Source organism: Aquila chrysaetos, chromosome 13 (assembly GCF_900496995.4).
Source record: "Aquila chrysaetos chrysaetos chromosome 13, bAquChr1.4, whole genome shotgun sequence".
NCBI classification, from domain to species: Eukaryota; Metazoa; Chordata; class Aves; order Accipitriformes; family Accipitridae; genus Aquila; species Aquila chrysaetos.
The window spans coordinates 17536110-17551945 of record NC_044016.1 but is presented as its reverse complement, the minus strand read 5'-3'; the positions used below and the strand labels follow the sequence as shown (position 1 = coordinate 17551945).

The 15836-nt window shown below is 43.1% G+C and overlaps 1 protein-coding gene across 8 annotated transcripts in view; it reads right to left on the bottom strand.

The window, feature by feature from the left end:
• The window catches only part of TTC7A (tetratricopeptide repeat domain 7A), a 185641-nt gene that overhangs the window by 44064 nt on the left and 125741 nt on the right, over nucleotides 1-15836 (bottom strand). For all 8 annotated transcript variants that reach the window (XM_030036155.1, XM_030036156.1, XM_030036158.2 and 5 more), the window contains 2 exons: nucleotides 15427-15524; nucleotides 7964-8098 (listed from right to left, as the gene is read on the bottom strand). In XM_030036155.1, the coding sequence (XP_029892015.1) occupies nucleotides 7964-8098; nucleotides 15427-15524 (233 nt within the window). The remainder of the gene's footprint in view (nucleotides 1-7963; nucleotides 8099-15426; nucleotides 15525-15836) is intronic.

Here is a 15836-nt window from a genome sequence, read left to right as displayed (position 1 = left end):
GTTTCAAAGCAGTATCAAGAGTGATTGTGCTTGTCACGACAGAAGCAGCAACAGCTGTAATTCTAGCCAAAAAATCAAACAGATTTGAAATGTATTTCTGCAATGTGAACAACCCAAGAGTTAAAACTTCATTCCTTGCAAATCACATTTGGTGTCACCCAAGACAGAGCACTTAATTCCCACAAGTAGACTGCTCCACATCACTCGGCTGTGTGTGCCCGCCAGTTCTAAAGCACTTGTCTACTCTTGTCCACCCCAAAAATGCTACTGCACAGGGACATGGCCAGCACAATGCAGCCAGATGCCCAGCAGGATGGTACAGTGGAGAACAGCCCTTCACACTAAGAAGGTGAGAGTACCCGTGAGGATGTGTAGGGAGGTGATTTCTGATCCACATCATCTGCCTTCAGGAGCTATTAATGCTTGTTACTGCAGCAGCCCTTAGCCAGCTGGAAAGACCCACTCCTCTGAGACAGCTCGGCCTTCAGCAGTGAATACAGAGCTATTACTGTGACAAAGTGTGTCATTGCGTTGTCCCACCCTTCCTTTCTGGCAGGTGACATTTAGTCATTGTTCCATGTTATGACACCACCCTGCACACAGTAGCTTGACAATTCACGGGCAGATTAGATGGAAGGTTCCTCAAGCCATATCCTGACTGCAATAATTGCATTTGATGCAAGCCTTTGATACAGAAATGAAGAATAGAAACTGCCATGTGTTCCCATCCACTTGAGCTCGGCCACTTGCTCTTCTGAATGAGGCAACAGATTTACATCCTCAAAAGCTGTCCTTGCATGCAAACTGGCAGTTAACTGGAGTCCAGGGACCCTCTTTAAATTTCCAGGCTTCGGGTCTCTGAGGGGCTGAAATGGCCACTAAGCTGCTTTATTTACAAATGCAGCATTAGAGTGAAAGCTTCTGGAAGACACAGAGCTACCACAAGCCACCTTCTACACTAAATGGCACAGTCAAAACATTACTTGAAATACTACAAGATAGCTGGTTCCTTTATGTGAAGTGGGGCCCTGCTCACTAGTGAGGAAACAGCTCTTTCCCAGCTGGGAGAAGCAAGCCACCATCTTTAGGCAGTAAGACCACCACTGATACGGGTGACATAAAAATGCCTTCCGTTGGAAGGGCACCTTTTGGGTTTTCTTGTACCCTCTCTCAAAACATGTATTACTGGCTATAGTCAAAGAAAGGACTTCTAAGTCTTCATATTCCAGCCCAGTCAAGTATAAATTCGTATCTTCTGTCTCTGGTATGAATACATGCCCTGCTTCCTTCTTCATGACTGTGTACACATTATCACTTGCCCAAAACTTACTGAGCAGCTGAGGAAATGCTAGTATTTGGTACCCTCTGTCATTCTCTGGGTACCACTGGCAGTGCAACAGGTTCTTCTCAATCTCTTGGCAAAGGATCTACAGACTGCTTAACAAAGAGCTTTGCTAGCTGCTGCCTGTTTCCTTCACAAGCGAGTGTTCACCACACACGTGCTTGTTTGCATGTCCCGGATTTCAAGAAATGGCATGTGCTCTTTGAAGAACGCCCATGCCAACGAATTATCAGTCCACGAAGTTTCACATCCTGCTCCAGCAATGAGAAATATCCAGAAGCCTCAAGAATGGGGGACGCAATCCAAAATGCCCAGTACTGGTATAAGGCCAAGACTCCTTTTGACTTTTGAAATTCATTGTTGATAGAAAATAAAATAAACCAAGCTGGAGAGTGTAGATCAACACCTGGTATCCCCCTGAGGACATTCAGATGAAGAGAAATGGGGAATTTGGTGATCCTTAGCCTGCACAAGAAAAGCCTAGGACAGAGGTTGCTAAACCAGGAAGCTTAGCAGAACCACTCCTGGCTTCTTAACTTCACTAGTACCATTTCAAAGGGGACAAAATCAACTTACTTTACTATTTCTATCTCTAGTGTGAAGTGTTCCTAATCCCTCCTAGTAAGTAAACACTGCAGGGCAGCCATCTTTGCAGTACACCTTTATTCTCCTCAGTAACAGCTGTGTAATAAAGGACTCCCTCCTGCCCCCCCTTGCCAGGCTCCAGCTTTTCATACTGCTTTGTGTCACTGTAAAGAGCCACAAAAATCAGCAGTGCTTATGGAGCTGAAGAACTCAGGGAATAGGGAAGTTCTAAATTTGAAATTCTAAAATTTGAAAGCACTTTTAAAAAAGAAAGAAGAATATTAGAATTGCTTCAACAACCAGTGCTGCATCATGAGACTGTATCTGATCCCAGCTATTCTGGCAATGTCAGTAAAGATGTATCCCAAACACCTTTAATATCAGTGCTAGTAACTTGAGGGGGCTTAGGATTGCTAAAAGTGTCAGGAAGGAAAATCATTTAAATACCCGTGTGCAAGCTGTGCAAATAGAAGCTGTGCTGGATGAGCTGAGGGGCAGGAGGGGCGGGCCCGGCTGTGCCCTTGGCTGCTGCCAGGGTGCCGGCAGTGCGGCTGTGCGGCCACGGGCCAGCCGGGGTTGAAGATTACAGCCCACCGGCCCCGACGACATGTTCTCGTGGAACAAAGCCCATCTCCTCTAACACAGCTTTTTCCCAGGAATTGGCCCATACGGAATAAAATAAATAAATCACAACCGTTTTGTGAAGGGGCAAGGAAAAAAAGTTCCTGCTGTACATAACTCAAGGGAGCAGATGTTTTTCCATTAGCTCACTGCTCTCTGCTGAACTGGCTCTCTTTACATTTCTAGTTCATGGCATGTTCATTATAATATTTTTTTCCCTAGGGTAAACTTCAGCACGTTACTGAGCCAGCAGGTAGCCCGCTCCAGCCCCACTGTGAGTACATGGAATAGTTATCCTAGTAATTTTTCTTTAAATACTCCTTTAAATTAGTCTTAGGTCTACCTGGTGAGGTTTGCAGACTGTGCTTAGCAGGCATTTAGCCAGTCTTAGATCATATTACCAGACCTACTTTGCTGTGAGTGGCCATATTTGGTAAAGTACTGGGTTAGTCAAGAAGCTAAATTGTCAGATATAAAGTACTAGTAAAGACAAACAAAGTGGACATTGTTGTTAAAAGTAAAGCTTAAAATAATATAGCAACAGGAGCTGGAATATTAGAAGTCTTATTAAAACTGGCTTGCAGCATTCTAAAAAGCTCTGCGTAAATAGAGCATAAGGTTATTACTGCCTGGAAATATAATCACACATACTTCAGATAAGAAATCACTCCAGTTACCCAAAGAGCTTAAAACTATTAAAACTATTTCTTTTCAGTACTGACATGCTTTGCTGTCTGGGTCAAAAGTGATGTTATAAAAATCTCGAATGAAGGTAAATTTTGGTCATAAATTCGAACCATTTCAAGTACATTTTCCTTAGCCAAACAGCATGACTGTATTTTCTAAATAGAAGGGAGGAGTACTGGCATGATTTTAAAAAGGAAATAAGGGGTAGAAATAGTTCCTAGGTCAGGCATTTCTCTTGGTAACACAAACAGTATTATCACCAGTAATCTCTAGGATTCCTCTTACAGCTTTTCCTGCAACAAGAGGCAGAAGGAGTTAACAAGCTTTACCAATGCCACCAAAGTTCCTTCTCTTCTCTCAAAGTTGAATTCAAGCTCTCAGTCATGAAAAGAACAACAAAGAGGAGAAATTAGCATATGGATCACATAAAGACCACCTCTCCTAGAGCTGCACCACCTAGCACACACCCTTCCTGAGTACTCCCTGAAATGAGCCGTTTCTCAGACTTGGGGCCAAGAATAATGTTTAGGCTTTTTAATTTTAAAGCCTAATGAGATGACTCTCTCCTTTTAAGAAGCCATTACATTTCAAGAAGACGGGGGTTGGGGTGGGGTGGGGTGGGGGGTTGGGGATTGTTAAAAGGGACCAGACAAGCCATGTTAACACGGCTGCAGAACACTTGAAAACAGAGTATGCTTATTAGTATTCCAAGCATGCCTGCTGCAGGGAGTGGACCACCTCTCTAGTCTTTGGAGACAGCAGACCTCGTACTCTTCCAAAGCTAATTGTGACTACCTGCAGGGAAAACAGGAATATATGGAAGCCCACTGAAGAAATGTGCTAAGTTCCCTGCTGCAGATGACTGTACTCCCAGCTGGTCCTACAAGAGATGGCTGGACATAACATTAACAGTGAGAATTCACAGTTTTATTTGGATGTGTGAAAAAGAAGAAGAGGACTCTTCCTAGAGACCACAGATCCATCAAGCAGCTCTTTGGTTGCTTACAGGAAGCTACAAAAAATTAGCTTGCCAAAGTGGACTAAGCATTGCTGCAGGGAAAGACAAGGTCCAGCATCCATTGTAGTGCAGCACATTTGGAGTTAGAAGCTGCACTTCCAAAGCTGCTGCTTTATTGTCTTCCCTACATAACTGTGCTGGTCATAAACCCAGAAAAGTTACAGATAAAAACACTAAGTCTATGCCCTCTTATGCGTGAGATAAGTATCTTTATCACAGCACAAGAGAGATTAACTATTTGCACAGGGTTCACAGTCTCGAATTCAGCCATTGTTAAAGGAATGCACATATTCTCATGCGCTAATTGTGAGACCAGTTAGGAGCGCAAGGGCTCTCCAGCTCGGATGGACTGAGAATGCTTCTGCACAAGGCAGGAACTCCTACTGGAGCTGCAGGTGGACTATTATACAGTAAGCATTCCCCTATGTAAGCACCATCTGATAGCTACCACCCACTAATGGTCTCTTTTGCAAGTGTATGTGCTGGCTTTGTGGCCTGGCCTGGCCGCTGGAGGGATGAAAGAACAGCCTCACATAGCTGTGGGATAGCTGGTTTTGTACACCTCTTTCCAATCTAAGTGCAGAAAGCTTTAACGGACCAGTCGGTTGGTACCATTACTTTTCATGCCTTGGGATGTGAAGAGGCATGGGAACTGTAAAGGCTCTAACGGAACCCAGACACAATTGCAGCCTGGCACTCTAAATCCATACCCACACAGAGAGACATAGCCAACTGCGTCCGGTTAGTGCCTGAAAAGGACAGATGCATTGTTATAACTTTACTGTAGTATGAGCTTAGGAAATTATAATAATTTTATCTAGAGATTTGTGATTCACGTTAAAAAGGTTAAAGTGTTAGTGACAACAAAACCAACAATACACGACTCATTTCCCAAAGGCAGATTAACATTTTTTCCCTTTAGAGATAGGACACTGAGGTATGAAAAAGTTAGGCAACTTGCCTAGAGTCACAAGATGAGTCATTGACTGAAAAAGGACAAGTCCAAGCTAAACCTGATAGAAATCTACAGCATACTGGTGCAGCTCTTTCATGAATGTGAAGGGACTTGGGACGCAGGTGTCAGAATGTTACGCTAATCACCTGTGGCTTTCCACAGCTGTTAATTTTGGGGTGAGTTGTAACGCAAAAGCATGTGACTACCTCAACTGTTTTTAACTACATGTTTCTGTTTAATTTGTTGTTTATGAAATATCTCTATTTTGGAAGTTATCGACTTCTTACGACTATACCTGTTCCTCCTTTTCCCTCCTTCCAGATGGGAAAGTGTCCTGGTTTCAGCTGGGATAGAGTTAATTGTCCTCCTAGTAGCTGGTACAGTACTATGTTTTTGAGTTAGGTATGAGAAGAATGTTGATAATGCTGATGTTTTCAGTTGTTGCTAAGTAGTGTTTAGACTAAAGTCAAGATTTTTCAGCATCTGATGGCCGGCCAGCGAGAAAGCTGGAGGGACACAAGAAGTTGGGAGGTGACACAGCCAGGGCAGGTGACCCAACATGGCCAACGGGGTATTCCATACCATGTGACATCACATCTAGTATATAAACTGGGGGGAGTGGGGGGATCGATGCTCCGGGACTAACTGGGCGTCGATCGGCAGGTGGTGAACAATTGCATTGTGCATCACTTGTATATTCTAATCCTTTTATTATTACTATTGTCATTTTATTAGTGTTATCATTATCATTATTAATTTCTTCTTTTCTGTTCTATTAAACCACTCTTATCTTAACCCACGAGTTTTACTTCTTTTCCCGATTTTCTCCCCCTTCCCACTGGGTTGGGGGGAAGCGAGTGAGCGGCTGCGTGGTGCTTAGTTGCTGACTGGGGTTAAACCATGACAGAAAGATTCTAGTACAGAGGATCAGTGATGCCCTTTTGGACTATTCCACTCACTAAGCCCAGTGTAAGATCTGACCCACTTCAAAGAGCTCCTCTAATTATTCAGGTGCTGTCCCCTTCTCCACAGAGAGTAAAGACTACCCCAAAATACCTGCACCTCTCCTCATTCCTCAGGATACCAGAATGCAGTGACTTCCACACTACTGTGAGAAGACAATGGGCAGTACCTCACCAAGAGCCCATTAAGCTGCATCCATAACAATAACTGACTTCAGTAATGAAATTACAAAGCAGTAACAGTATGTATTTTCAGAATATCAATCCTGATTCAAGTCCAGTTAAAAGTAAGCAAGAAAAAAAAAAAGATTTAAAAAATGATAGGACAGAAAAGTTACAGCTTACAAAAATAAATTCTATCTAAAAGAATTAACACCTTTGAGAAAGGCACTCAATTTACACTGAAAAGTAATCGTAGCAATTCACAGCTAGGTCACTATTGCTTTTGTCTTTTCACACAGCAGCAAAAATGTAAACTGCCTAGAGCTATCTGCAGGATGATGGACAACAGACACCTGACTTGTCATCACAATAAACTCTGGGTTTTTTTGCTCCCCACCAGCCTCCTCTGCAGCCTTAGATCAGGACCATAAACTGAATAAAGCAAAATCTTGCTAGTGATTTTGAAGCCCACAGCACATCACTGAAATTTACATACACACAAACCATTAAGTGAACACATGTGATTAACTTAAAGGATGATGCGTTCCATAAGGTAACTTCTTTTGTTCTTTAATAGTCAAATTGTAACAAAAAGAATGTCACATATTTTGTACCAGAACTGAAGTCTAATTGGTAGGAAATGGCCCACAAAAACAGCTATAAAAATCTTTGCTGAGAAGTAGGGTGAGACTGCCAGGTTTTATGTGAGAATTGTTAATTGTACAGATTAGCTAAATGAGAATTTGAAAGGTTCTCCTGCATACAGAATAGCAAATTATCAGCAAGGTTCCAGTGGACTCCGCTTTTTCATTGCAAATGGTAGCAGAGACATCTAAGAAGCAATCACAGCACTCAAATGTAATTTCAGGTGCGCAACCATAGGCCCAGTTGTGGAAGACAAGCTGTGTCACTTAAAAGCAAAACTGCAGGGTCAGAACTCTTTATATCAGTCCTGAAATGTTGGAGTGCAAAATGCGGAATGTGCTGGGCAACTCTGTTCCTCACCAAATGGCCTACATAAAACCCTCTCATAAGTTTGGAGATTGCCTCTGGGTAGAGTTCCTTCTCGCTGTTCTCTTTTCCCTTTATGTGCTCTGCTGTAGCATCTCTGCATGAGTGTCTTGAACGGACATGCAACCTACAAGTCCTTGGGAGATTCAAACAATCAGGGATAAAATGAGTGGAGGACTTGCTTTTTTAAATAATTTTCAGTTAAACCTCAGCAAAGATTGGAAAGTTCCCAGTCTAAATAACATTTAATACATGGTTTGCCCAGTCTTAATACAGGGAAATACATAGGAAAAGAATGCAAATAATTGTCCCTACCAACTACCATTTATTATTGAAGAACAATCTACTCTCTTCTTTTAAAAGCATATTTTAGTGATGACTGAAGTTTTCTGTGTGTTATGGAAAAATAGAGGTGAGCTGAAAAATCGCACTACTCCAGTATTTTTTTTGTTATATTGAATCAAATAAGTGGTATTTCAAAAACCGGCTGGGATAGACAGGTAGATTTTCTGCTGAAATAAGGCAATTTTCAACTACTGATTTCAACTACTCCATCAACACTTATGTCATCTCTTTCATGACTGGAGGGAAAAAGGAACTCCAGGTGGTCCAGGACTTACCAGCTTGTAGCCAAATTTGTTCAAGAGCTGTCCACAGCTGCATAGGTCCTTGCTTCATTGCACTGCTCTGCATAGTTATTTCGGACATGGCTTGTTCCAGTCTTGATGCAGCAAGGGAAGAGGCTCGCTGTGATCCTATGGACCAAACAAACAAGAACAATAATGCATTTTATACTTCTTTGGGATATTTCTTTGACTCATTAAGGCAGCAGGTCTGATTCTCCACTCACTGCATCAGTTTTTTGTAATAAGAACGCCACTGAGTTCTGGCATGATCAACTGGAGAACCATGTTTTATAAAAGGTTAATTTACTGAAAAAACCCTATTAAATTACCCAAGGGCTGCAGCTCTAACAAGCGAATTAAGAAACAGTAATTTTATAAAGGTCTGCTTAGCATTCATCAAAGAAGCAACCGTATTTTGCTCATTTGGAAAGCAGAGCTCTACCATCAAATATTTCCCATGAATGCATATTAGTAACCTGTTTTATAAGCACACTGTCACCACACAATTACAAAATATGGCCCAATAATGTAAAATCTTAGTACAGCACTAGAGTAGCTTGGCCCCATTCACACAGCACACACATTTCAAGGTAACATCAATACTGTTCTACTGGTTTAGAGGCAGCGTGGTTTTTCATTTAACCTTGGGGAGCAGAGAGCTCAGTGCTTTGACTATATTAACCTTTAGTATGCACTTTAACATTTATGCAAGAATAAAATATTTGGTGCCCACGTCTCCGGGACAAAACATGACATCAAAAGCTAGTCCAAAGAAGAATGCATGGGCAGATACCATCTTCTCCAGTACAGCTGGTGGGATTATACTGGTGAGGCAACCTCTCAGAGGGGTACCAATAGGATGGTAACAAAATAAGAAGCTACAAAATGAGATTTCAGAGTTGGCTTTGTAAAGCTTTGGGAAATAAATATTTTAATATACATATGTTTAATGTGACTTTAAGGTTGATAAGCTCTTTCTCTGGAGAGCTGCTGTGACTGAAGCACTTGCGCTGATTAGCATTACCCTTCGATCTATCCTTACAGGCTGACCTTGTAGACCACAAGATCCCGGAGCTAAAATCCCACTTTCTCTCACCGCAGCCACCCTGAGGGAGCAGCAGAGCCTAGGAACAGGTACTCAGAGAAGCTGGGATGGCTCTGGGCAAGGGAAGGGACAGAAGGGCAAAAAACCTGTCACGGGGCATATGCATTAAGTGATCTCTCTGAGAGGGATAGCATGCTTTTCCAGCTGGAGCGTGCTGAAGAGAGGGTTGCTAAACCACACCTCCTCACCAGCAGACCATCATCCGGGGCCAGGGCGCCGACAGGCAGAGCAGCATGGTCCCCTGGCTGGCACTCCTTTGAACGCTGAGCTGGGAGCCAGCCTTCGGCCAGGTGCAAGGGGAGGCACATTTCTGGCCCACGTTCCTTCCCAAAGACACCTTTGTGGTGCGGGGCAGGATACGGCCTACAGCTTTTACCTATGCCGAGGCAGTGCTGCCTGCCCCTGAGAGCGTCATGGTTAGGGAGAGGTCGCAAGTGCAACTCTTAAGCCTAAAACTGCTATGGGAAATATTTGTCCCATTATCTCACCACTAACTAATGTCATTAATTTTAAGCAGGAGAACTTCAAAACATCCCTGCAGCACAAGCACCTCCCATGGCTCCCTTGGAAAATGCAAATGTGCTCTTCCTAGATGCATTTCTTAAATTCCTATATATTTTCAAAGACATTACTGATCTAATGTTCCATGAGATGACAGTGCAGTAATGTAGCAATTATGGCTTTAATGGTAGGGTAAAAGCCATTCTGCTTTGCACGGAGAATTTATTATATTTAACAGTTTATTTAACAGATCCATCTTCAGCCTGTTTCACTGCATGGGATTCCTCCCTCTGCCTGGCCCATTCACACTCCTCTCTTCCATCCCTACCTCCATCTGTGAGAAATTTCACTGAAACTCTAAGAGTTGTTTAACACAGGGAAAACTACCAGGCGCTCACCCCCAGCCATCCAACAGACAGCTTCTTTGCAGTGCAGAGGCAACAAGAAAATGGCCATGTGAACAGCTAGTGATGTTATTAGGAGCACTTTGAAGTTAGGGCAGACCTCCCGCCTTCTAGACGGGCAAACTTGGAAAAAAGTACATGGGCTTTGGGGATTTTGCAGTCAGCCTAACCAGATTCTTATATTAGCACTCCTGATCATGTTAGCATGCTTTGAAAGCAACTTTCAATATTACCTTTCTCTGCCAAGACCGCCCTCTTTCAGAGAGGCTTTCTGGAGCTGTGCTTGCAAGCACCAGTATGTAATGCTCGTCTGATTGTATTAGGTGGGCAGATGGGCTGGTGTTTTATTCACATCCTCACAGAGCTCGGGGAAATGCTCTTTTCCTTCCAAGTCAACCCAAGGAGACCATGTCATTGTAAGGCACCTTTGTGCGTTTTGGAGAGGTTCACATGCTGCTGTGAGGCTGAACAGCCACTTAGGATCTACTAAAGCATCCTTCCCTCACAAAGCAGGCTTTACAGGAATATCACTATGAGCTAGTTGCACTCAAAGGAACTCCAGTTAGTTGCTCCTCTTCTTCTCTTCATTAGCCAGAAGTTGCCAGAAGGGGAAAGCCTGCAATTTGAGACTGATCTTGCCCAGTGCTGTGGGCTTCAATTTGCACAGCCATAAAAAGGGAACCCAAGTCACTTAGCAATTTACAGCATTAAACAGCCTTTGGCATTGCAGTCCTTTGATGTTTACTTTCTTTTCCATTTCAGCCTACACAAGAAAGCAAACCACACTAGGCAGAGACCATCCAATCCCTTCCCATCCGTGCCCAGCCTCAGACACAGATATGGTCCTTGTTCTAGACAAACACACACCAGATGAAAAGGCTCTCTCCATCCCAGCCCATACCTGCATGTTTGCTACTGCTGTTCGTACCCATCTCTGCTGGACCGCTCACAGGAACGCTCCTTAAAGCTTGTCTGCCCAAATAAACTCTGTAGGTGAAGGTCTTTGCCAGCCTGGCCCTTCTGGACTGAAAGAGGGTCAGTCACAGCTCTGAACCTCAGGCAATATGGTCACCCTGGGGGTGGGCTGAAAGCTACTGGAGCCGGAATAGAGTATACCTCTAACACACGCTGTCTCCCGAGAGAGGACATAGGCAAGTATTGTACCAGTATCACTCTGACCTCAGCATGGCAGGTGTGAGAGACTGAAAGAGTTAATATCTCAAACATTGTGGTGGGGCAAATTCTGCTTAAAGATGAACACTGCACAGCAATGAAAAGCCCATCAGCTCAGACATCAGCAACAGGAGGGGGAGGGCGTGCTGGAGGGTGTGCAGCTCCCTGTTCTGATACAAAGATCAAACAATGGCCATGTCTGCAGGGAAGGAGAAGTTACTCCACAAATGACCCCCAAGCCCAAAGGCTCACAAACTGCTCATTAACCTCAGGAGTTTGGGTGCCCGCCAGAAGAAGGGGCAAGGATGATAAAAAGACACAAACTGAATCCCCAGGCACGCAAGTCCACCGCAACTGGACCCCTCGGCTGACTGAACCAATGCTGGACCCAGGACCGGTGAAATTTTTCTGTCTTCCCTTTTCTCTCACTGTCGTCTTCTCTCTTTCCTTTTCCTTTTCCACAATCCCTACACCTCATCCGTTTCAAGATATAAACTGTTGACCAAGTCTGAGACTAAGAGTGGATCCAGCCGCGCCTAGACCCTTCTCTGAGGAGGAGTCTGGAAAGCAAGGGAGTCTGCTCTGAACCTCGTGACTCAATGGGAGGGATCTCTTTATTCCCTGAATTGATGTATATGGTGACCCTGGGTTACACAGTTTACAGAAGTAGTCTTATGCCAGTTGCTGTTGTGAGAAACCCTGCTACCTACTACCATGCCTCCCCAGTTCAGTTTGCTTCTGTCATAAATAAAATCTTTAACTGATCATTTGGTGTCGTTTCACCTTAATTTAGTCCAAGGAAATTTCAAATTAAACACGACACCCTGGTCTGTCCAGTCTGGGTCGTGACAGCAGGGGGAGCCAGAAAAACTTCAAACATTAAAAAAAGGTTTCTGAATGTCTCATTATAAAATATCTCTTCCTAAAGAAATGTAGATCTTTATATGCTAAAAAAAAAACCAAACCACAAAACCTGTCTCACAGAACTTTAATGTCATGCCTCAAAATACATGCAAATGTTGGCATAAGAAGACATCACATCAATTTGTTATTTTAGTGCAGTCTCTTTCTCTTTTTAACAGCTCCACTACACAGAATATAAAATTCACATTTTACAGTAAAGCCCTCCACACATTTTGGAAGGAAATCATAAAAATAACAGAATTGATTTTGTCACAATGAGCCCTGCATATAACCCATACAAAATATATCTAAATAATTTTAAAGCACTGTTCTAGGGTTGATATAAGACCAAGAAGGACCACGTTTAATATTTTGCATCTACGAAAAAACTGCTATCAAAATAGAAATGTACCTCAGTAGATTTACTAGGCTTATAAGAAACACAGAATTCCCTAGTCTAAATCACTTCAGGCAAGAGCATTATAAGATAAGACTAAATCCGAAAAAGAATGAAACAGCAAGGCAGCTGACTGGTATCAATGAATTTAGTTAGGAACACTGCTTCTGTTAAGAGAAGATGAAGAAAATAAAGAGGAATTAATCTTCCTGGCAGCAAACCTGAAATTCTGGCAGAGCAAATAATCTCATTGTGGTCTAACTGAGGGAGAGGCCAGTGTCAAACCTGGCCGCAGTAATCCCCCCTTTAGTGATGAGCCCAGAGATCACAGAGTGCCTGTGCATTACAGCGATACTGCTGCACTCTCCGTGGATTTCACGATGGAAACCAGAGCCTGTTCCAGAATGATGCAAAAAAAATCAGACCTCCTCCCTCCTTCAAAGCAGCCAGCCACAGCCGCAGCTCTGGGAAGGCACAAGGGTGAGAGGGGCTAGAGCTGTACTCTCCACTCTCACCTCCTACTGTCTTCAAAGAGGCTCCCAACCAGGGCAACAGACTCAGTTGCCTCATTTCTGCAGATGGAGAACGGCAGCACCTAGAGCCTGCAGAGCAGCGAGCCACAGACCCTTGCTGAAATCAGCCAGTGCCAGTCCTGCGCTAAGGTGGATGGTGTAATTTCAGTACAAGCCCCATCCTTACATCCATTGTGGGTGCAACCACGTTAGCATGGAAACCTAGATTCTCGAAGTGGAGAAGGAATAAATTTCTTGGCTAAAACTAAACTGCATTCCGTGCAAATCACTTTATGTATGTGTGAAAAGCTGGTTTAAAGTTTGTACTTTACATTAATTTGCTCTTTCTGGCAGGCAGTACCATGGCATACAGCACTTTCTGAACTACAGCTGCTCCACTGCATGCTGGGTGCTAGAACTGGGCTATGAGCAGGCTGGAACAGGTACCCAACCCAGGTTCTTTTTGAGGAGGGCACTACATAGAGACCAAACATGCCTGAGCTTTGCTGTGACTCTGGAGGAGGTGCTGCAGGTCTGCAGCAGAGGAGAAAGCAGGAGGCAGGAGTGAGGTCTTAGAATGGCAGCACACCAGCATATCAAAATATTACAGGCTCTGCTGTTGACAATTTGGTCTCAAAATCTCAAAACATGGCTGTGAAGTGCATGTAGCCCAAACCTGGCCACACTCCTTTCTCCAGACAATTACAAAGCAAGGTAAGGGATCTCCAGAAGATCATGGGATCCACACCCAGAATTCCTTTCACATACCATTAAGCACCAGCTAGAGCTGAAGGGGCAGGAATCAGTCCAGGCTCAGCCCTACCGTCTAGGCACCAAGCAGAGTAGGAATTGGATAGATATCTGAAGTACTGTGACAAACAGTATTTTTTGGTTTTTATTGCATTCCTAGTAATGCCTAGTGGCTGATGGATTCTGGAAACTACCTACAGTGTTTTCCAAACCATTTTCATATATTCACTGAAACTGAAAGTCCATTTTACTGCCCAGCATCAGGGATGATAGGATATATTTCACAAATCTTCACAATTACTGTCAAGTGACGACTATCCTAAATGATTTTGTATCACTAGGAAACTTTCATGTCATATCAACTCCCTTTTCCAGATAATTTTTAATATGCCAAACAGCACATACTAATTTACTGTATCTTCTTTATCTATCTGTGCTGAATTTGGCCTGTTCTCTTTAATTAAGCCAAAGACTATAGAACGCTGCCATATAAACAATGAGAAAAATGACAAAATACAGAGACTCGCCTCAGCAAAGGGTAATAAAAGGGAAATGGAATAAACAGATTAAAAATTACATAAATATGTGTGTATAGAACCAGTAAGATTATAATGTCATAAATATAGACCCTAGGGGTTTAACACTACAAACAGAAGAGCAGACACACTGAATAATGTTTTGATATTTGAATGTTTGTATGCTCAAGACCTAACCTTGCAATGCTTCTTAACCATTGGTGGGTGTAAATGGGTTTTAAACACACATAATTTAATACAAGTCACATACTTAACACATAAGAACTTGTCCTCCATCTCAGCCACATATGCTGAGCATGTGACTTCAGTTTTACCAATTCCAAATGTTCATGGTTAAAACTCAGACAAACCCTAATTCCCTAGCCCCAAAGCATGAGACTTATTTTAAAAGAAGCTAACAGTTAAACAAGCTTTCATATTCTTGTCCAATTCCTGAGTCTGTAAGGTTCATTTTTTTGCAAGTGTTTCTTCTACATCCACAAGGATAGAAAGGGTAGAAAGTTGCTTCCCTAAAAAAACTTCCAAGTTAAAAGGCAAGTTTCTCACATAATCATCTGATTTTGAGAGTTAAGGTTTTAAAGGAAGCACCAAATATCACGAGACTTATGATAAAATCACAAGTCAGCAGCACTCTGAAAGCTGCCTTTCCCCTTCCTGCCAAGATTAGCTTTGATGTCTCAGTTATTTCCATCTGACTATATCTGTTACTGTGAATGTGTATTTACCATATAATAAAGCAGCACAAGGTTTATGTACAAATCCCAAAGCAAATCACTCTCTAATAGGAATTGACACTCCCACTCAGCTTTCCAAAACCACAATAATAGCTGGCTTGATCAGGACATCTAAAAAGGACTAAATTGGGGGAGGGGAGGAAAAAAAAAGGACTGAATTATAAATTTCTTGCAGAAGTATAGTGAACTCCCATCTAATACCTTTCATGCTCATCTCAGAGAGCTTTGTAAAAGAAAGCAGGAACTCATCTCTTTGTTTTATGCATGGGGAAGCCAAGGTACAGACAAACCACAGTGACACATTGTGCAGCAGAGATGGCCCTGGAGACTGATAGGGACCTCCTGACCACCAGCCCCCCTGCCCTCACTGGAGAAAATAAAACATTCCTCTCTCACAAAAGCATGACTTTACGACAGGAAAGCACAAATCTTGTTTCCTCACCAGAGTCAGCATCATGAGCATCCGGGAGTGTGAGATGCAGTCCATTATGCTTTTTGATCACTGGTGTTTCTGTCACACTACTTCCTTTCTCAGAGCCACTGTAAAGAAACAAAACTGTGTTACCTGGCCACCTTTCAGCGGAGAGACAATGTTCCCCTGAAAGCAGGCAATAGTCTCATCTAGCTGCCACTGGAACTGAAAACTGAAGCTTTCCAGTGGCAGGCAAGGAGCTTCTTGAATGTAACACCCCCACCCTGCCAATGGACAGGAAGCTCAGAGAGACAGTGCCCAGCAAGGTCCTCAAGGCACATGCCGGTATCAGTTTATTTGGCTGTTGGGAGTCTTTGCAAACCACGGGATGAGGAACATTTTGGCAGCTAGAAGCCAGACCAGAGGAGGCCAACCAGCAG